The sequence below is a fragment of the Haliotis rufescens genome, unplaced genomic scaffold, assembly GCF_023055435.1.
Source record: "Haliotis rufescens isolate VD_foot unplaced genomic scaffold, xgHalRufe1.0.p SCAF_16, whole genome shotgun sequence".
NCBI classification, from domain to species: domain Eukaryota; kingdom Metazoa; phylum Mollusca; class Gastropoda; order Lepetellida; family Haliotidae; genus Haliotis; species Haliotis rufescens.
Genome location: NW_025963846.1, coordinates 3,054,145 through 3,077,514, shown reverse-complemented (window position 1 = coordinate 3,077,514; position 23,370 = coordinate 3,054,145). Strand labels below are relative to the sequence as shown.

The 23,370-nt window shown below is 40.9% G+C and overlaps 1 protein-coding gene across 1 annotated transcript in view; it reads left to right on the top strand.

Annotated features, from left to right (window-relative positions):
- The first annotated feature begins 3,482 nt into the window (after positions 1–3,482).
- Positions 3,483–23,370, top strand: part of LOC124144901 — a 47,402-nt gene continuing 27,514 nt past the window's right edge. Inside the window, exons 1-16 of the mRNA XM_048396789.1 lie at positions 3,483–3,768; positions 7,082–7,186; positions 9,458–9,691; positions 10,112–10,282; positions 10,679–10,813; positions 12,762–12,899; positions 13,776–13,913; positions 15,128–15,265; positions 17,213–17,350; positions 18,919–19,056; positions 19,611–19,748; positions 20,613–20,747; positions 21,193–21,330; positions 22,300–22,437; positions 22,889–23,026; positions 23,195–23,329. Of these exons, the coding sequence (XP_048252746.1) occupies positions 3,696–3,768; positions 7,082–7,186; positions 9,458–9,691; positions 10,112–10,282; positions 10,679–10,813; positions 12,762–12,899; positions 13,776–13,913; positions 15,128–15,265; positions 17,213–17,350; positions 18,919–19,056; positions 19,611–19,748; positions 20,613–20,747; positions 21,193–21,330; positions 22,300–22,437; positions 22,889–23,026; positions 23,195–23,329 (2,230 nt within the window). The 5' untranslated portion in view covers positions 3,483–3,695. The remainder of the gene's footprint in view (positions 3,769–7,081; positions 7,187–9,457; positions 9,692–10,111; positions 10,283–10,678; positions 10,814–12,761; positions 12,900–13,775; positions 13,914–15,127; positions 15,266–17,212; positions 17,351–18,918; positions 19,057–19,610; positions 19,749–20,612; positions 20,748–21,192; positions 21,331–22,299; positions 22,438–22,888; positions 23,027–23,194; positions 23,330–23,370) is intronic.

Below are 23,370 nucleotides of genomic sequence, written 5' to 3'. Positions count from 1 at the left end.
TGGCAATGACAAGTGTTATGTTGAAAACATCAGTTTCCATATCATCATAAAAATGTCATTAGTTTTCAGTAAAATTACATGATTACAGTTATTGATACTTTTGAGTATATACACAGAAAACACATTTCATTGAATCTTACTGTGAGGTTTTTGGTTTCTGTCTATTGTACAGCCCCTGTCCCCGGCCCTGGTGTGATTCCTCCTCGACCACGCCCTTGTCCTGCGTGGGTCAACGAGAGAGGGGACTGTTTTCTCGGCGACATGGTGTTGACCAAACAACAGTGCATCGACATGGTGGGTTTGGCTGAATACAACTCCTTCCACAGAGGCAACCCCAGCTTAGTGGACTAACAGTGCTTTGGTTGTATTGTTTTGTGACTGGATATTTTATACACACCATGAGGCGTCTTAATCTCAGAATAATCACCGAAGATATATATGATTGTACATGTGCATTTGATTGGTTCATGACATATGATGTACATATAAGAATAAAACATTCATTGTTGTTGTTGTTGTTGTTGGTTTGTTGTTTAACGCCGCACTCAGCATTATTCCAGCTATATGACGGCGGTCTGTAAATAATTGAGTCTGGACCAGACAATCCAGTGATTGATATCATGAGCATCGATCCACGCAATTGGGATGGATGACATGCATCAACCAAGTCAGCGAGCCTGACCACGCGATCCCGTTAGTCGCCCTTTACGACAAGCATAGTCGTTAAACAGTAATATGGTTTTGTGACCCATGAAGATCCGGGCTGTGTTGGTCCTCAGCAACCCATCGTAAGAGGCAACTAACGGGATCGGGAGGTCAGAAGTGCTGACTTGGCTGATGCATGTCATCGTATTCCAATTGCGTAGATCGATGCTCATGATGTCATTCACTAGATTGTCTGGTCCAGACTGGATTATTTAGACCGCCGTCGTAGAGCAGGCATATTGCTGACTGCAACGTTCAAAGGCCAAACAAACAAATATGGTTTTGTCGCTTTTATAAAGGTATGATGAGTTCACATTGATCAAAACTATATCCTTTGTACGTATTCGCACATTATGTAATGAAGTTCAGCAAAAGAAATACTTCATTCATTGCCTCCCTTTATGCGCTGTTTGAAAGCTGTTGTTACCCTGTCTGGCGCTCGGCATTATGGGGCTAAAACAAGGACTGGTCGGCTCGGATACAGTGTCTGGTAAGGTATTCATGTTAAACTGCGGCATTGTATCTCAGTGAGCTAGCACTATAAATCGGCATCATTCCGGACTACTACAAGCACGCACGCACGCACGAGCGTTGTATACCTGCAATAATCTTGAGTGCATTTCACCTCACCTGACCTTACCTAACCTCACCTCACCTCACCTCTATATAAATCCATAGCAACAATCTTGAACGCGACGTTAAACCCCATTTCACCTCACCTCACCTCACCTGTTTGAAAGCCGTGATTTACGTCACGCCACACCTTGCCACAAGGGGTACGTTACTGAAACTAGCGTACAAGCTATTTGATATTAAGCTAACTATTGTTTGGTCTAACTGTGGTCTCATGCGCAATTCGACGACTGCGTAAGCATCAATACCTCATGGCTATTCTAGGAATATCATGAACATGTCTTGTTTTCACATGTGTTTGCTGGTCTTCTTACGTGTATTCACCAGTTGCTCTATGTACTTTGTCTCCATTGTATCTAGCCCGCATACCAATACATTCACACCCTTTCAAAGCGGCATTTGAAGCTGTAATAAAACACTTTCATGGCCAAATCATGAATATTGTACTGTGATATGTTTTGTCGGGGTCAGTGTCACTTGTTGACAACCAGTCAAGCAATACCTTGGGAAGCAAACGTTTGTCATCCATTAAAGCGACATTGCCGAGAAAACACTTTACGTTTCATTGGTATGCTGGGTGTTCGTAAACCTTGTGTTATGTAAGAGAACATTCGAACTGTTTGTGTGTACATCATGGTTTTTCTAATGGTTTCATATTCCAAATGTGAATGAGTGAGTTAGGTTTAACGCCGCTTTTAACAGTATTCCAGTTATATCGCGGCGTGTCAGCTTGATGTGGGAGGAAAGCCCGAAGTGATGCAGTTCTCAGACGTTTACAACTTCGGTGAAACCCACGAGCATGGGTATGGTGCTGACAAACCTAGAAACCTAATCGGGACGAACGGGGATTCGAACCCACAATCATAGGTTTCTGGCGTGCCCAAGGGACGCAACTCTGCACAGCGAATCGCGGCGCCTTAGACGACTGGGCCACCCGTGCCCATCACATCTGAATAAATAAGTGAGTATGGTTTTAAGTTGCTTTTAGATCAATTCCAGTCATACGCCGGGGACACTACATATGGGCATGTGGAGAATCGAACCCCGACGAACGAACCCTTCATCCATTACGCTACATCACTGTCACAACATTTACAACAATTAAAATAATTGTCTTACCTTTTTATTTCTGAAACGAGTGATGTAATTACAATATATTCTCTTCGGCAGTTCTACTTCGCCTAGGGTTGTGGATAGCCTAGTGGTAAAAGCGTTCGCCCGTCATGCCGAGACCCAGTTTCGATTCCCCACCTTTGTACAATGTGTAAATCCCATGTCTAGTGTTCCTCGCCGTGATAATGCCGAAACATTGGTAAAGGTGGCGTAAAACCATACCCCCTCACTCATTCACCTCTTCGCATAATTAACGATATGGAAAGTTTTCAGTAATTGATCTTGATTAGCGGTTGCTAAAATATGTGCTCAACAATACAAACATAACTGTTGTGCTTCAGCTAAACCCGGTGCACGGTAGGCTCAGTGGTCAAATGTTGCATGCTTAGTCATGCCAAAATGCGCCGATCGTGAGTTTGAATCCCGTGTTCACCGTGAAACGTTATTGGTTTATCAGCACCGTATCCGTGCTCGTGGGTTAGTTAACAAACCATAAACGCCTACGACCCACGTCACTTTCCCCGTACATTACGCTGTCATACCGTAATAAAACTGAAATATTGAATTGGCGCTTGAACCAACCTAGTCCCTCACTCACAGTCGTGCGGCGCCATATTGTACCTATTGGGTGAAGTCCGTTAACTATTAGTGCTCAAAGGTATCTCTGATCATTCTCTAAATTTGAAAATAATATCAGTCATAACGATTCACATGATAACTTCTATTAAATGCTTTTAACATTCATTTGTATACATTCTACAAGAGTATTTGATGGTAAAGCATACATGCAAATTTCTGTCATGAAATGAATCAAGGTTAGCGGAACTTGATTGAATACCTGTACCAAACGTATTGATATTACTGTCGAACTACCTTTGATAAGGTTCAGTAAACCGGAAAATAACCCAGACTTTAACACCGTCGTAAACCTGTTTGAAAATAAAATCCGGCTTATTCATTGAATCCGTTGACGTTTTCTGTTGTCAGTACACACCTAACGCGCACGGCTATGTATGAATAGGGCTGCGGCAGGGCTGTATGCTACCGACTATTAATTTCTGCATACGTTTCAACCATACGACGGAGGTAGTGTCGTAGATTAATATCATGGAAACTGGTTCAGGAGGGTTAAGTGTGTCATCCACTAAAATTGTTTTCGGTGATCAGCCTGATTACCGCTGGTTGAGTCTGTAATGTTTTGACACTACTGTGAGTTCAATATGTGATTCTTGTTGCCATTTAGGATGGATATATTCAGTTCAATATTCCTCAGGAGTGTTTGTCTTCTCGGTGCGTTGTGGCCACTCGATACAAATGGTAGGTGTTATAGGCCTTCACAATAGAGTAGTGTATATCTTTCTACTGTGTTGAGTTGTGTTATGACTCGTTCTGTAAATGATCATAAAGGATCATTTCTACACGCATCTTCCAAAACAACTAACACGTGTTACACATGGTGCTTTTCTTCAGTAAACTGTTGTATTGGTTATGCTTATATCAAATGTTTATGATGTTACATATTATTCATACCATATGCAAGCATTTGAGTCTACTATATGACTTATGATATAAAGGTCAAATGTTTGAACAGCAATACCTGCCAACTCTAGTTTTACCTGTTTTATTCGTCTTTTGGCCCAGTTACATACTTACATACAACACAACACTTTATCGTCTACTACAGAGACTTCTTTATAGTTTATACAATCTAAAGAAGCCCTTTGCTCTATAAACATATGTGCATGAACGAAACTGATTCGTCATGTTTATGAGGTAGTGTCTTCCAGGGCTAAGGACCTGGTCCAATCCACACCCTAGCTTCGTGCCACCTTATTTTCTTGTATGTCAACGGGTCAACAGAACGCTGTTCACCGTCAATATTCCTCAGGAGTGTTTGTCTTCTCGGTGCGTTGTGGCCACTCGATACAAATGGTAGGTGTTATAGGCCTTCACAATAGAGTAGTGTATATCTTTCTACTGTGTTGAGTTGTGTTATGACTCGTTCTGTAAATGATCATAAAGGATCATTTCTACACGCATCTTCCAAAACAACTAACACGTGTTACACATGGTGCTTTTCTTCAGTAAACTGTTGTATTGGTTATGCTTATATCAAATGTTTATGATGTTACATATTATTCATACCATATGCAAGCATTTGAGTCTACTATATGACTTATGATATAAAGGTCAATGATAATAAAACATACAATAATTGAACGATAATGAATAAATTTCTTCTGAAAACAAGACCAGATCGATAGTTGATTTATAACAGTAAACATGACACAAGCCCTCCATAGTTTGTTTGTTTGTTGTTTAACGCCGCACTCAGCAATATCCCTCAATAGTAGATGTAAGACATCAACAAATATACAGGCTATGTATATATGTTTCTTAACCTGAATTGATCAAGAACGATAAATCAAAATATGTTATATCCTTAGTCAATAGTCTATATGTGGCCCAGTTGCCCATAATAGCACATACTAGTATTGTTACATAGTTACCATTTTGCACTGAATAGCATTATTTTTGGTAGATCATTCGATCCCTTTGTGCGTGTAATTGATTTATTTGATTATGATCTGAGGAAAATGTACATCAGAGATGTTTACGCTACGAAATCGCATCTGTTTATCTTCATATTAATATGTATATGCAATATTCGTCACAAAATCAATGATATCAAATTTAGGTACATACGCATGACACAACGTCATGTGGTACATGCTTCAGAATAACAGATAACTTCAATAAATGTTTGAACAGCAATACCTGCCAACTCTAGTTTTACCTGTTTTATTCGTCTTTTGGCCCAGTTACATACTTACATACAACACAACACTTTATCGTCTACTACAGAGACTTCTTTATAGTTTATACAATCTAAAGAAGCCCTTTGCTCTATAAACATATGTGCATGAACGAAACTGATTCGTCATGTTTATGAGGTAGTGTCTTCCAGGGCTAAGGACCTGGTCCAATCCACACCCTAGCTTCGTGCCACCTTATTTTCTTGTATGTCAACGGGTCAACAGAACGCTGTTCACCGTCATACTGTCAGTTGTATACATAGGAAAACATGGGAAAGAGTTATGCACGAATCACAAGGTAAAGAAATGTGTGACAGCTCTCTTTTGACGCACGTAGAGCGGATAAATAGCATTTGGTTTGACATTGTATTCACGCGTTGACTGTGATATGGGAAACCTTGGTCATTCAGTGCTGTACATGACTGTCGAACACGTTTTGCTAGTGTATTTATTATATACATGTAAATGATATGTGTTTGTTGAGATTATGCCTTAGTTATTTTCACTGAGGGGGTGAGTTTGGCTTATCGTTGGATTTATCGTTGATCGGCAGGATACGCTCACCTTTTCGCGAACACCTGGTATCATCACTATTTGATAGTGATTCCTAGACACATGCTCATGATAAAGCTGGAATCGCACAGTCGCTTCTGTTTTGACAGAGATTTCTTATGAATGTGGAAAAGTGTTTGGTCGCTTTTATTTACGTGTACATGTCCAATAATACAAAGACAGTTAGACATTTTATCGAAATGTTTTGTTTTGTTTGTTTGTTTGTTGTTTAACGCCGCACTTAGAAATATTTATGCTATATGACGGCGGTCTGTAAATAATCGAGTCTGGATCAGACAATCCAGTGATTGACAACATGAGCATCAATCCACGCAATTGGGATTGATGACATGCATCAACCAAGTCAGCGAGCCTGACCACCTGATCCCGTTAGTCGCCTCTTACGACAAGCACAGTCGCCTCTTATGGCAAGCATGGGTTGCTGAAGACCTATTCTACCCCGGATCTTTTTCGACAAGCAAATGTGATTCATTAGACTGATAGATGATACATTATCACAAATAATTGTTAAGTGTGTACATTGATCCAATACACGACAAGTGGCAAATTCGAAAACGTCCAATTTATATCTCGAATTCAGATCGAGATATATGTTGTACACCACAGGGGTGTGAGTATGGAGGCCATCGTGTTTAGGTATCATGCCATTGTCGCCTCCTTGACATATTACCTTTCGTATGTATCTACCATTGTGAAATGAGTGGCGTGCCTGCTACAATCGTGTTGAAAGTCTTTAAGTGACATAAGAAACCGGAAATCTTTCGGAGTTTTTTTCACTTCGTAATTGTATGAAACCTTTCCTATGTGCATTTTTTCATCTCAATCCCTGATCCGTTGGTTCTATATGAACTTTTGAGCATCGAATACCCAAAAATGCCCCCAAATCTGAAAGCATTTAATGTTTATATCTCACCATGTTCTGTGAATCGAAAGAAAAATAGACACTGGCTGTCACGGACTGCAACTCCAGATTACAAACAACAATCACTTAGTGTAAGTTGTAGTTTAGCATATATGAGGGCCTAACAATGATAACTCTAATAATACATATGGTGTTATGCATGCAGTACAAATGTGGATGTGTAATTATTCGATTTTGTCAAGGTGAATTATTAAAGGGGATGTCCCTGATCCTATGACCCTATGGCAATTTTTATATTTAGATCTCCAGACATATAGGTGAATGGTTGAGTGAGCTTAACGCAACATTTAAATTGTTTCTTACTCTTTATTGGTTACAGGTCAAGACACATGCCACTGCTTGAACCCGACCCAGTGCGGTACCTTCCGGGAACAGGGATGCTCCCCTTGTCAGACTCCTTGGTGGGGACCCTACTGTCAAGCGCGTAAGCTAAAGAGGCAGACTTTTATTTCACCAACTCTATTTATACCGATACCTTTTCTACATAGGAAATTACGTCTTTATGTCGAAAATTACATCACCTTTTTTCTATGAAAAGACACTATTGTAAATGAAAGCGACAAAACCCCTACCATATTCATAAGAAATTTCTGCCACAAGCAGCGCCAATTGTACTATCAGTACTAATTCAGACTATCTCATAAGCATGTATTTATGAATCACTATCAAGTGGTGAGGGTACCAGGTGTTCGCGAAAAAGGTGAGCAAAACACGGGAACACATGGTACAAATCAAACTAGGGAACTGCATCGGACGATTTTTTTGGGTCAAATTTGGAAATGTACCCCACATGTGGAGGGGGTAAATTGACAAACTACCCTTTAATGATAAATACCCTGGCCCCATTCAACTTTAAAAAGTTCTGTTTTCTCCTAACATAGATTTTAGTACTGTATGCATCTATGTATACATACATTTCATCTATATTATGTGTTCCAAATTAAACTATTTGTACATTTGTGAATGAGACGCAAACAAATTGAACAAGCAATGGGGTTGACAAAAACAAATTAACTTCATGTATTTTATAGTCATTTATGAGTACCTTTACTGGTTAAACAGACTTGATTTGACAACATTGATAACCAAAATGTGACAGTTTGACTCAAGTGTTTATAGTATTTAATCAGTAATATTTGCTTGTTATAATTTCATATATAATTAGATATGATATATTTGACCGAGGAAATACCATTCGAATACCTTCATTGTGAAATGTTGATATATACTGAACAGCATTGAAAACGCACCAGCAGTCAATCTTGAAATATTACAAAAACAGCTTGAGCAATGACCGATTTTAATTAGAACAGACATAGACGGATTATTAAGAAAGACGACAAAGGAAACAGTAATACCACACAGTAATTACATTTACGTCATCAGTGTGAGGAAGACACATAGGGTTAAAATGAAAAGTCAATATCTGGTATGTCCGCCATTGGCAGCAACACAGGCCATGCAACGTCTTCTCATTGATCGAATAAGTCTGCGAATAGTGTTCTGGGTGCTGATGAAAGAATGGGATGACGTGATTTGCCAATTTGTTATTCCTGTAGTAAAGGGCATTAACTCTTCCACGACAAACATGGAGCTCTGTTCGATGGTTATGACTGATGCCGCCCCACACCTTGACATCCCCCCCCCCCCCCCCCCCATCGATCTGTTTGTACAACGCAGTCATTGTGGTAACGTTCTCCACGTCGACGCCACACTCGCAGTCGACCGTCAGCATTCCGTAAATGAAAACGGTACTCATCAGAGAACAGCACACCATGCCACTGCCGCAATCTCCAATGACGATGCCTTTTGGCCCAACGCAGACGTTCATTTCGATGTCGATCAGTGAGTATGGGTCCAACATATGGACGTCGAGCACGTAGCCCTGCTGAGCGGAGACGTCGACGTACGGTGTCAGCGCTGATCAACCCCGTCGGCCTTGTACGGTTGCTGCAGTCCTGGTAGCCGGAAGTGTACGATCACGAAGATGCCGATGAACAATATGGCGATCCTGACGTGGTGTAGTGACACGTCGTTGACCCGGACGTCGTCGATCACTGGTGGTTCTTGTCTGCTGGTATCTGCTCAGTAGCCTGAGGACTGTTGAATGATGGCATTGAAACCGTTGTGTAACGACTCTACTTGACGTACCAACTTGAAGCATGCCCAAGGCACGTTCACGTTCCTCTGCTGTTAATCTTGGCATTTCTTGTGTCAGTACCCTTTACGTCTGCAGCAACAAGTGATGTGGTTTTTAAAAGTCTGTCTTTTATAGCCCTATTCTGCATGCTTCTCGTGAAACAAAAAACGTTTTCCATGATATGCACGCAATTTGTTGCGTTTTGGCGATTTCGCTCACAAAAAAAATAGGAATGTGTTTTGACGAGCTGTTCTTCTTCATGCTCCGTCCAGAACGTCGTATATTACTCATTCACTTATATATTTTCATATGACATAAGCCCGGATAAAAAATACATCCATTTTCATGGTGGTGCGTTTTCAATGCTGTTCAGTATATATCCAAAATGACACTGTGATATTTCTGTAATGGAACATTATAATTCCACTGAGTATTATAATATGAGGTTACAGGAAAATATGTTTTTGTAGATGAATAACGCCATACCTTCATTTCAATACAGTCTGATATCAGGCAATGTTATGAGTTTAACATAAAATAAAATTCTGTTTCCAGAAAATGTAGCTTACTCCCAAACCACCCAACAGAAAGGAGTGTACGTTGAGTATGATGCTTTGGGAAACTTAGTCAGTTCCGCCGGCGGTTACCTTGCCGTAGATGGAAGGGCGACACCGAGTGAAAGAAGAACTTGTTCTCGGACATTACGATACACTTCCGGAACATATTTCACAGTATTACTACCTTCAACACCCCGGATAGCTGGCATTAGAGCATATTTTCCTACCACAGGTAGCTATTATTCGAGCGAAGGACTTTACAGTTCTCCGTGATTGTATTTTTCTCTTAATTTGTCATTTTTCAGAATGTTTCTTTGCATATGATTCGAGGGGGTGAGAATGAGGGTTCAATATTATTATATTGCGACGTGCATGCACGTGTGTGTTTATATGTACGTGTGTGTTTGAGTGTCCGTGTTTGTCTAGCCCGGACGTATGCCGGTTTTATAGTGCTAACCCGCTGAGATACATTTAAACGTGGATGCCAAACTAACACGGTCCATGTATACTGACTTGCCATGTAGAAGATTTAGGTTCGATTACCAAAATGGTTACTATGTGAGAAACATAAGTACTGCGATGTTATATGGTTGGGATGTTGCTAAAAGTAGAATTGGAATGTCCTTTTTTTTCTTTCTTTTTTCTTCACCGGGAGACTCACTGGAAGGTCTTCAAATCCTTGTCGATGACGATGTGTGTTACACCTCCACCACAGCCACGTTGCCAGTTGACATACCGTGTTCTTCAACACTGGTAGGGAGGAACATCACCCTGTACCTGCCTCGTGATAGATATATATCAGTTTGTGAGATAGAGATCAACGGTAAGTGGAAACAAAATACTTTTCCTTTTCAATATGTATCTCGCCAAAGTTGAAATAAAGTTTGGTTGTAAGAATATAAGACTAATTCAGAGCGTTTTTGGTGACATGAAGTCAGCATCCAGGATTCCAAATCAGAATTGGTCTAGCGTAGCCATGCTTGTCGTATGAGACAAATAATTTGGATCGCTTTATGCTGAGTATGGTACAACAGCTTTGGCACCTTTCAGCTGCGTTAAGATTGGTTGAGTAGTATTGTGTCCCGATGGCGTGAGGTTTGTTTTTTAGAGGTTGGTTTAGACCTGCTATGATTATGTTCCGCAAGGGATAACGTTTTAATTGTGTCTTCAGTAGCGTATCACCCAGATTCACACACTTAAACCATGTGTTCACTAACAGTGTGCGGAGATGGTTGGTATGGTATCCAGTGCGAGAAGCGATGCACATGCAAGGCGAGTGACCCTGTATGTAACCCGATCAATGGTGCTTGTCCTTCTGGATGTCCAGATGGCTATGGTGACGTGGATTGTAAAGGTAAGGGGCAACTTGGGTTGACTAAGAACGAAATAACTGTGGTTGTCATAAGGAAGAGAAATTATGGAAGTCAACATGTTTATTATGAGGAACACAACGTTTCGGAGTAAAAGTACCCGATGAAGGAGTTTGTTTGCAATTGTTTGTTTGTTTGTTTGTTTGTTTGTTTGTTTGTTTGCTTGTTTAACGCCGCACACAGAAATATTCCAGCTATATGACGGCGGTCTGTAAATAATCGAGTCTGGACCAGACAATCCAGTGATTGACATCATGAGCATCGATCCACGCAATTGGGATACAATGCCATGTATCAAACAAGTCAGCGAGCCTGACCACCCGATCCTGTTAGTCGCCTCTTACGACAAGCATAGTCGCCTTTTACGGGTTGCTGAAGACTAGTTCTAACCCGGATCTTCACGGTTATGATAACGGAGTAAGCAAATACTCCGAAACGCTGTGTTCCTCATAATAAAGAAGTTGACATCCATAATTATCTTTCTTATGTTTATCACTTCTAAATGCCTTTCAAAGACTTGTGGTTGCCGTGTGGCCGTTGTAAAGCTAAAACACTAGAATTAATTGTACATGTACATATGTTAATGGTAAAACTCAATTTAGCATATCTTGGCGATATAGTTATTACGTAAAACACAAAGAATTGACATTAGTAAGTACGACTGCAACTGATGACAGTAATCATATAGTGATTGTGTAGGTAAAGGATTGGTTGAACGCGAGATAATGACAGTTATCACATGGTGACTGTAAAGGTAAAGGATTGGTTGAACGCGAGATAATGACAGTTATCATATGGTGACTGTGAAGGTAAAGGATTGGTTGAAGGCGAGATAATGACAGTTATCATATGGTGACTGTGAAGGTAAAGGATTGGTTGAACGCGAGATAATGACAGTTATCATATGGTGACTGTGAAGGTAAAGGGCTAGAATTGGTTGACTGTGAAGGTAAAGGATTTGTCGAACATAGGATAATGACAGTTATCATATGGTGGCTGTGAAGGTAAAGGGCTAGAATTGGTTGACTTCGAAGGTAAAGGATTAGTTGAACATGGTATAATGATAGTTATCATATGGTGGCTGTGAAGGTAAAGGATTAGTCGAACATAGGATAATGACAGTTATCATATGGTGGCTGTGAAGGTAAAGGGCTAGAATTGGTTGACTTCGAAGGTAAAGGATTAGTTGAACATGGGATAATGACAGTTATCTTATGGTGACTGTGAAGGTAAAGGATTAGTCGAACATAGGATAATGACAGTTATCATATGGTGGCTGTGAAGGTAAAGGGCTCGAATTGGTTGACTTCGAAGGTAAAGGATTAGTTGAACATGGGATAATGACAGTTATCTTATAGTGACTATGAAGGTAAAGGATTAGTCGAACATAGGATAATGACAGTTATCATATTGTGGCTGTGAAGGTAAAGGGCTAGAATTGGTTGACTTCGAAGGTAAAGGATTAGTTGAACATGGTATAATGACAGTTATCTTATGGTGACTGTGAAGGTAAAGGATTAGTTGAACATGGTATAATGACAGTTATCTTATGGTGACTGTGAAGGTAAAGGATTGGTTCAATGCAAAATAATGACAAGTACAACAATACGGAGACCTTCAAGTTCAATGATATGCTTAAATTAGGATTAGGATTGTTGAACGTTATCACCTCTGCTATGACGAAATACTACACGGTAATATAACCTTTGAACCAAAGCCATTACACGGGAACCCTTTCAACTGTTGCCGACAGGACGATTCCATAAAGGGTATATATATCAAAAGCTTAACGCACGCTGTAGAAATGATACAGCATTAAAGTATTTTAATACGAAAGAAGTATTTTTATCTTAACTACATTGTGACATACCATGAATCTATAATGAACAAATAATTGATTTTCATGTGTTTATGATTATGGTTATGATTTAGTATGTGCCGACGGCCGTTACGGCATCAACTGCTCCGCTGTATGTGGCAACTGTTTGAACGGGGTTGTGTGCGATAAGACGACAGGAGAGTGTCCAAATGGCTGCGCTGGGGGATTCTTCACGCCGAAGTGCAATACACGTATGTATACCTTGTCGCTGTGCATGGACATTGTATCCTTCCACATGTCACGACGTGGCATCTGATAGTAGCATTCGTGCTCGTAGTTCGGTATGTTGGAGATACAATGTTAGGATATTTCATTACAAAATACAAACTTGAACACAGCTATGTACGTGTATTTCTGTATTCACTTATGACATCCATAACTGGCTTAAATTTGACATATTCCTAATAAATGCCATAATTAATATTAAAAATTGGTTTAAAATACGGAGTGCGTTTTCATGGGAATCGCAGGTTTCTTTATGGTGATATTGGCTGAAAGGATCTGATTTAAAAAGTTAAGCCCATGTCTGATCATGGCTTGTTATCTGTATACATTGTATAAGCCTGGGGCAAAAAATTCATGTACACGATTTTGGTTTGTTTGTTGTATTACGCCGCACTCAGCAATATTCCAGCTATATGACGGCGGTCTGTAAATAATCGAGTCTGTCATGTACAAGAAAAACGTGGCCCGTGAAGAATAGGTCTTCATCAACCCATGCTTGCCGTAAAAGGCGACTATGCTTGTCGTAACAGAAGACAAACGGGATCTGGTGGTCAGGCTCGCTGACTTGGTTGATACATGTCATCGATCCCGTTGCGTGGATCGATGCCCATGATGTCAATCACTGGATTGACTGTTACAGACTCGATTATTTACAGACCGCCGTCATATAGCTGGAATATTGCTGAGCGCGGCGTTAAACAACAAACAAAGAAGAAAAAGTTAACCCGAGATAAATCACTACTTTTTATGAGACATCTCTTTCATCTCAAAATTCTTCCAACAATTCTTCATTCATCACAAACATGACGCAATCCATAATTTGAAAGACACTCTCCTTTCAGAATGTAGTGATGGGAGATTTGGATCTCAATGCGCTTCAGTGTGTGGGTCGTGTCGGAACAAGCAGCCTTGTGACAAGCAGACAGGAGCATGTCCAAATGGGTGTGCACCGGGCTTTTCCGGAACGATGTGTTCAACACGTAAATATACAGTAAAACTATTTATTTTCTGATGTACTGACTGCATTGCCTGGTCTATATTCTTTACACATGAAACACAGAAGAAAGGCTGATGATGAGTTTATGTCATGAAACGACGCATGTAATGTTCGAGCCTACCACATATGTTACCTGTGATCTCTACTTTGGACAACCACAACAAGAGAGACTACATAAACTGAGGTTATCGGGCACTAGGCACACTTGTCTATGGCTATCTTATTTAATCCAGGCACCTATTGTAGACACCATACATTTTAATTATGTAATTATGTATTACCACACTCAATAATTCGGGGCTTTATATGTCTTGGTTTATGAATTATGGATTTCATTTTTAAATATCTCGACAAAAAAATCTTTTGAATTACGTCATGAAAAAAATAGATGGATTAAGAATACAGAAATCTTAACCTACAGACATTTTGTTCAGAAATAACTTAAATTTGATTTGTTTTGTTTTGTGTTTCGATCACTTACATTATGCAGTATTGGGGAAAATAATCTGTAAATCAACTTTTAACTTAAAAACGGGAAAGGGGCCCTTGTCGTCTTATGCTCCGGAATTCGCTGTGGAGAGTTACCTGTCTTAGACATGGCAAAGACCTATGGCCATCGGCTCCAATTCATTATATTTCTTGGTTTGACAGTTATAAACGCCTGAGTCCGCCTCCGTGGTCTAGTGGTAGAGTGTCCGCCCGGAGAGCTGAAGGTTCGGGGTTCGATCGCCGGCCGCGTCATACCAAAAGACGTTAAAAATTGTACTTTTTGTTACCTTGTCTGGCGCTCGGCATTAAGGGGCTAAAACAAGGACTGGTCGGCTCGGAGTCAGTATACTGTGTCTGAGTGGGGTATTCATGTTAAACTGCGGCATGGTATCTCATCAGTGAACTAGCTCTATAAATCGGCATCAGTCCGGACTAGTACAAGCAGCCATACACACACACAAATATATAAGTGCAATAATCTTGGACGCGACGTTAAACCCCATTTCACCTCACCTATAAACGCCTGATATATGCATTACGTCGGGGTCTCACCCAACATCAAGCTGACACACCGTCATATAACTGAAATACTGTTTTAAGGCGGCGTCAAACCAACTCACTCAACCCAAACCTGAATTATGTGCTATTATGTTGGGCATACTACGATCTTAAACGTAATACTTGATAATTTAGGTTTTGTGTGTTTAGCTTGCAATGCCGGGACGTATGGTACCAGTTGCCAGTTTGCTTGTGGACGGTGTCGCAACGGGGACATATGTGACACGGTGTCTGGGATGTGTTTCCAGGGTTGTGAAGCTGGTTGGACGGGCGTGACGTGCAATACAGGTAAGCGTTCTAGATCTGCGATTGTACTATCTTTGGGACTTAGGGACCGCCCATTTCATATTCTCTTCTGGTGGAGAAAAAAAGGGGTTAGGTGTTGCTTGTTGTGGGTGATGTTTTGTTGCAAACGAATATTTTTCCGGTCACTCCTTAAAGACACACAATTTTTTCTTTAAAAAGATGAGACTTTAATTTTCACAAAACAACATTTCATGGCAAGATCCGGGGTAGAATAGGTCTTCAGCAACCCATGCTTGCCCTTAAAGGCGACTATGCTTGTCGTAAGATCATACCGGGACTAAGGGGATCGGGTGGTCAGGCTCGCTGACTGGTTGATGCATGTCATCGATCCCAAGAGCACGGATCGATGCTCATGATATTAACCACTGGATTGTCTTGTCCAGACTCGAATATTTACAGACCGCCGTCATATAGCTGGAATATTTCTGAGTGCGGCGTTAAACAACAAACAAACAAACATTTATTTCCCGAAATATTCGAGGCCAAGTCATTTTCTGGTACAAAACAAACATGCACCCCACCCCATCCCATGGAATTTCAAATGGCCGTTTATGTATGCTCCACATATGATGAAGCGTATATGCACAAGTTAAAAGCACGACTTTATAAACGATATTGGTTTTGTCTTTGGGGTGACAGGAACATATACCGTGATGACCAATGTTAAATATGTAATAAAGATGGTGCATACTGGTACTATTTTACATGAAGAGGTATGTGACATTGTCCCTGACGTTTGATATGTGATGGCAAGCCATGGATACCGATATCATTATAACCTGTGAAGCAATTTTAGGAGTGAGTGAGTATGGTTTTTACGCCGCTATTAGAAATATTCGAGCAATATCACGGCGGGGGACACCGAAAAATGGGCTTCACACATTGTACGCATGTTGGGAATCGAACCCGGGTCTTCGTCGTGACGAGCCAGCGCTTTACCCACTAGGCTACCCGACCGAACCTAATGTTAGGAGATCTAGAGAGACGTGCATGCAGAAAGTAATTGATCATGACGCCGCTTTGGAAAGCTTTTGGAAGAGGAAAGCCTGAAGTGATACAGATTTTAGATATTTACCACTTTGTGAAACCCACGTACACAGATATGGTGCTGATAGTACTTGAACCACAATAAGGGCAAATCTGGCACTCGGGCGTCTTTAAGAGGAACATTAATATCAATGTTAGAAAGGTGATGAAAGGGGGTCCAATTCGTTATGTTATTACCGATGCAAGGTAGTCTGTCGCCAGTTGTTGCACAACATTTCTCAATTGGAGTCGCAACAAAAGTCGCAACACTGATAACACATGCATGTCTAATACGATATACCTTAATATTTAACATAGAAATAGACACGGGGCCTTTTGTCCTCTCTTATACCTGTAATGTGAAGTTAATCGCGATGTATGATTCGTAAAGTCCACAATCAAGCAATGATCGTTTTAAAAAAAAGTCATTTATTGCGTAAAATTCACATATACGTGTATATGTACACTACTGCCTAGAAGTTCATTCCCCTTACACGCATGGGCAACGCGTTACGCAACCCGTTTGCACCCCGTTGGTCACTCGCGTGGAACCCGCCCGCCACGCGTGTGATACCCGTGTGCAACGCGTTGAACACGGGTGTGCACCCCGTTCGTCACTCGTGTGCAACGCGTGTCACACTCATTAGAGGGGGAACAAACTTTTGACCAAAGGAGGACCCATGTTTAGCTCAACCTGGAGTCGGTAACAAGGAGATAACCTTTTGATTTCCTGACGAAAATTCACATATACGTGTATATGTACGTTCACAAACATGGTATTAACGAGCTTGAATTGTGTTGCTCTGGTATTTCCGTATATCTGCATTTCCCAGGTGATCCTACATATCGATTCCTAACGTCGAGGTCTTTCATCAGTGAATATTGTTTTTATTCTCTTACTAGAATGTGGACTGGGGACGTTTGGACAGGATTGTGTCCAGAACTGTGGACACTGTAAAGTGAACACTGTGTGTAACACTGCCAGCGGCTTCTGTCCAGACGGATGCAGTCCCGGGTATGCAGGGGCCATTTGTCAAACAGGTACCACCTAAAATGTTTGACTAGCTGGGGAAGGGTTGGCGAATGAAGCGTATGAGTGCCGATGTCTACTTACATTACAGTGTGAGCCAGCGCACGTTGACATGTGTGTGTGTGTGTGTGCGTGCGTGCGTGCGTGCGTGCGTGCGTGCGTGCGTGCGTGCGTGCGTGTGTGTGTGTGTGAATGTGTGTGTGGTTTAACGCCGATTTTAACAGTATTACAGTTATATCACGGCGTGTCAGCTTAATGTGGGAGGAAAGCCCGAAGTGATGCAGGTCTTAGACGTTTACCACTTAGGTGAAACCCACGATCACGGGTATGGTGCTGACAAACCTAGAAACATAATCGGGGTGAACCGGGATTCGAACCCACAATCATAGGTTTCTGGCGTGTCCAAGGGCGAATCGCGGCGCCTTAGACGACTGGGCCACCCGTGCCCCCACCCCTGCTTGAAGACACACACAATCTCTTCGGCGCACAGATTCACTTTAGGTGTGTATGCAAGTGTGTCTTCCACTCTATGTGGCCGTGGATGTATCAGTGATCCATGTTGTGTTTGTGTGTTTGTTGTTTAACGTGTGGCAGAAGCCTTTATATAATCGAGTCTGTACCAGACAATCCAATGATCGATATTGAGAGCAACAGTCTACGCCGTCGTGGTACGATGACATGTCATCAACAAAGTCACTCAGCCTGTCCACCCGATCCATTTTAGTCGCCTCTTACAACCAGCATAGGTTGCTGGGGACTAGTTCTAACCCGTAATCACCACATGGGTCCACGTTTTGTGTGTAGCGAAGACATATTCCCTTTATTTGGTATTCAAGTAAGTTATCCAATTTGCGTGTCTCAATGATCCGCGTTGTATGTATTGCGACGAGAAAGTCACTCAATGTGTGAGTGCCCCACACTGTGTGTAAGGCAATAGATTATCCATGTCATATGTAAATGCCGGGGTGGCACCACCTTATGTGTGCAAGTGAGTGATTCATTTTATGTGCTTATGCAAGTGAAATATCAACTCAATGAGTTAGGCAATGTAGGATCCACATATTTCCACACCACTCAGGTGTGTGTGTTATTCACTTTGTGTGTGTGTATGTGTGTGTCATTCACTTTGTGTGTGTGCGTGTGTGTATGTGTGTGTTATTCACTCTGTGTGTGTGTGTGTGTGTGTGTGTGTGTGTGTGTGTGTGTGTGTGTGTGTGTGTGTGTGTGTGTGTGTGTGTGTGTGTGTGTGTGTGTTTCACTTTGTGTGTGTGCCTCTGTGTGTGTATGTGTGTGTTATTCACTTTGTGTGTGTATGCCTTTGTGTTTTCATGTAAGGCAATTAGTAATCCATTGTCTGTATGTGATGTATCCTGTTTTCATGTGATTATGCACTTTGTGTAATGGTAAAAATGTTTCTCCGGCGAGTATGCATTTATCAAGATAAGCAAATAGACAACATTTTACCAAGTTTGACTCTTGACGCCAACGTTTTTCTAGTCGTGGATGGTCTAGTAAAGGCCATTTCCACATGTGTCTTAAGACGTGGACATGGTCATTACGTTTGTACATTGCGCAACAGAATGTCCATCCTTCACCTTCGGGATCAGCTGCAGCAACAGGTGCGGCCAATGTAAAAGTTCAACACCTTGCGACAAAATCACGGGCTTTTGTCCCAACGAATGTGAACCGGGCTACAAACTGCCGTCATGTCTATCAGGTATAGTAACTGTACATTTAGACTAACATTTAGTCTCTGACATCTTATATTACACAATATCCTTCTTGACTCCCTATGCTGATTTCAGATAGAGCTAGCTTGAGCTGGCTAGACTTGCTTTTGTATGCATTTCTAGATTATTATTTTTAATAAAATAAATATATTCCACGGTCATGGTGCAGGACTACTGTACATTCTCTTTCTGTCCGTCCGTCTACCACCATTGTGGAATCAATGTATATTTACTGGCGCATGTACATGTATATAAGTCATTAAACCAATAGCAACAAGACATCATAACGTGTAACCGTGATCAGTCACGTCAAGGAACCGCAGTATTGTAAACGTACATTTAACATTTCGATAGTAACCTTGTGAAATAAAGCGTTTCATGGTTCGATGAACATTTTCAAAATATCGATTTTCAAATTTCAAGGTTTTTAGAAAACAAGCTTTATTTTTTTAGGAGTAAGAGCATTTAGATGACACATTTATTATTTTGATTGAACAGTGGTTGCATGTCATTCAATAAATATATAATCCCCTCCTTCTAGCCTGTGATGATGGGAAGTACGGGGCAAACTGCGACTCCTCCTGTGGATCTTGTCGTGACGGCGCACCGTGTGATAAAGGAACTGGTCGTTGTCCCAACGGATGTGACCCTGGGAAAACTGGTGACCTATGTGTGGAAGGTAACAGTTTAGCTTCAATATATAAATCTAATCCTATGATCAAACGATGAGAAGGCATTAATCCCAGGTCCAATATTGCAGTTTTAGGTTGACGTGATCACCACATACATTCCTAGAGCTACCTTTGCTTAGACCCGTGAAGATCTGGGTTAGAATACACCTAGGTCTTCAGCAACCAATGCTTCTCTTAAGAGGCGACCATGTTTGTCGTAAGAGGCGACTAACGAGATCGGTTGGTCAAGCTCGCTGACTTAGTTGATGCATGTTATTGTATCCCAATTGCTTAGATCGATGATAATGAGGTCAAACACTGGATTGTCTGGTCCAGATTCGATTTTTACAGACCGTCGTCGTATAGTTAGAATATTGTTGAGTGCGGCGCTAAACAACAAACAATGTTAACAAAAACAAAACCTTTACTGAACAATTGTTCTTACAGTTCTTATAGTTTTAAAACAAGAATTTTGTTACTGCAATATCACACAAAGGATTCAAATATGTTCTACTAAAACATTCACATACGCATATTCATTGTTGACTTTCAAATTCGCGTTGGGGCAATACTAATCATGGGGTTTTAACCGATACAAATTACCACAAACAAATCACATCCAATACATTTCTATCAATTTTATGCTATTTTTGACAGAATTTTCTCATTATTCTTTTAGTTTCTATGTTTGACTTAATATTCATTATTTATGTATACAGTTACAATTATATATAATCTGCATAACATTTTTACGACGATTACCTGTTACCACATCTGGGGACACTAATGTTAACGTTAGTCACAAAAATAACATTTAAAAAGATATTATACAACAAAAATATAATAATAGTTTTAATATTTTCCCCATGCAGATTGCGCCGAGGGCACATACGGCTCTGGCTGTTCGTTCTCATGTGGACGGTGTCGCGGTTCCACGTGCGACCGGGTCGATGGTTCTTGTCCGTCCGGATGCCAAAACGGATACAACGGAACTCTTTGCGTGCAGAGTAGGACTTATTACCCTAGTTGACATTTGAGAGAAAACTGACTCTTTGATTTGAGAGCAAATATGTACTGTTTTCATATATTACACTGTTTTGTGATATGAAAAAGTTTATCATCCACAAATTCTACACTTTAGGTGATTCCCATGTAGCTAAACATTGTGCCTGAAAAACTAAGTTTTTGTTATGCAAAATACCAGTCAAATGAAAATGTGTTCATACAAATTAAGAGTGAAATAAGCATTATCCCAAGAAGGGCGTTGGGGTAGCTTGGTGAAGAAGGTTTCAGCTCGCCACGATGAAGACCAGGGTTCCATTGCCCACGTTTGTACCATTGTGTAACCATTCTCGGTGCCTCTGTCGCGATGCGGCTGGAGTATTACAACTAATACCGCTCATTTTTTCGAAATGAAGCATTCTTCAAGGTCACATACGCTGTCTGTTTCAGCTTGTCCAAAAGGCACCTATGGCTTTAGCTGTTTCAAGAGATGCGGTCAGTGCCTTAACCTGGACTCGTGTGACTTTGCAACTGGAGCGTGTCCAGCAGGTTGTCGACCCGGTTGGCAAGGCGCAAACTGCAGTCAAGGTAAAACGCATGAACATTTTCAAGGGTACAGCATCTATTTGGTCTTTGAAAGCAGGTTATTATAGGATTCAACGATACAATCCAAGAAGCAAGCACATAGAAAACTCAGTCGGGTGTTCAGCTGTGTTTCATAAGTTAATTCTAACTATTAGCACCTACTCTGATTACAAGTTAAAATTCAGTAGTTAGGTTACAGCAGGTGTAGTAGTTTGCCGTAGAATTGTATAGCTGTACCATGTGTCTATGGCTCATCGTACTTAACTAGCGGAGTCCTTATTCAATCAGAGGTTGGTGGGGTAGCCTAGTGGTTAAAGCAATCGATGTCCCATGTGTAAAACTGGTGTTCAAGCCATTATATTGCTGAAGTATTTCTGAAAGCGAAGTAAAATAATACTCATTCACTCACTCACTCACTCATATGTGACAAAGGTGCGTTTCGCTGCGGTAAAACATGTTCCATTATATATTTACGTTGATTGTCCTTGCATCAGTTCTCGGATATGACCCACCGCGTGTCTTTGGGGCAACATATCGTTCATGCTCCCCGTCATGTTATGTCAAATGGAGTCTACTTATCTATTTATTGTGCACTGGGCTTGGTTGTACATCGGTGACAAATCCTGACGTGATCGCATACCAGATACTCTTTCTTTCACACATCAGATAACTTTAAAACTGCCACATTTCTTAATGAATACCCCCTTTAAACTGTGCAGCCAGCCGAATACCTCATATGAATAATGTAACATGTATAAGTATTGACTATACTGACTCCATACAACTTGATGGTAAAGGTAATGTGAAATGTCAAGCGTTATACATTTTCAACAATGTTACGACATGAGCCTTAATTCAAGGTTTAAGGCTGTATATTATTCGTCTGAGTGCGTTCAATTCAATAGGTCTTCAAGTCCTATGCAAGTTCGATATGTAGCTAAACATTTACAAAGCTGTTCACGTCTTCCCCAGTGTGTACAGGTAGGACGTACGGCAGCAACTGCAACCTGCAGTGTGGCCACTGTAAGGATGATGACCTGTGCGACAAAGAAAATGGTCGCTGTCCAGAAGGTTGCAAGCCCGGCTTCCAATGGGAACAATGCAAACAAAGTAATCTTATGAGTTGTTGTTGTTGTTGTTGTTGTTAATTAAAAACAAATATTTTTTTTGAAATCGCCGAAGCTCTGTTTCTGGTAAAGCATCAAAACGTTGCACACGGACATGCTGGCATTCCCAGCAAGTTTGTTTCCACTTTCCACCACCTCATTTATCTGTTGTAGACGAACCGGTATATGTCCAAAAGTTTATAATTACTCGTAATTGCACAGTCATGATCTCATTTTCACACAATACACTATTAAAATGGTTAAGACCATTGCTGAAAATGGGCAACATATCATGGATCACAGTACCTCCTTCGGAAGGCAAATAGATCTCTTTCTTGTCATCATATGTAAGAGAGTAATGTAATTTGATAATGTGTTATTTACGACTGTGTACCACGTGCTATGTACGACTGACTTGGGATTTTCCATCATTCGTCATATAACTACTCTTGCAGAATGTGACCCGGGGAAATATGGATATGGTTGCAGCCTTGAATGTGGAATGTGCAAAGATGGAGTTGCGTGCGATAACGTGGACGGATCTTGCCCAGATGGATGCGCAACAGGGTGGAATGGTGTTAAGTGTGACACAGGTACGTCATGTCTATATTAACACAAATATTACACATATGCTTTACTGTTGCCCTTCGTAATGTTTGTTAGCATTTGTGACTTATTGAAGGTTGCTTTAATGGTTTACGTGGATCAATAATCCTCTAAACTGAAACTTTGTTTTGAAGCAAAATTGCATCTGTTTTCAGAGTGCCCCAATGGATACTTTGGTGACGCGTGCAGTCAATCCTGTGGCCGATGCAAGGACAATGCCCCTTGCAACAAAGCCACTGGATTGTGTTCTGTTTGTGACCCTGGCTGGACTTCAAACTATTGTAATATCAGTGAGTGTTCCGGTAGTGTGGGTGGGAGTACACAACATCAA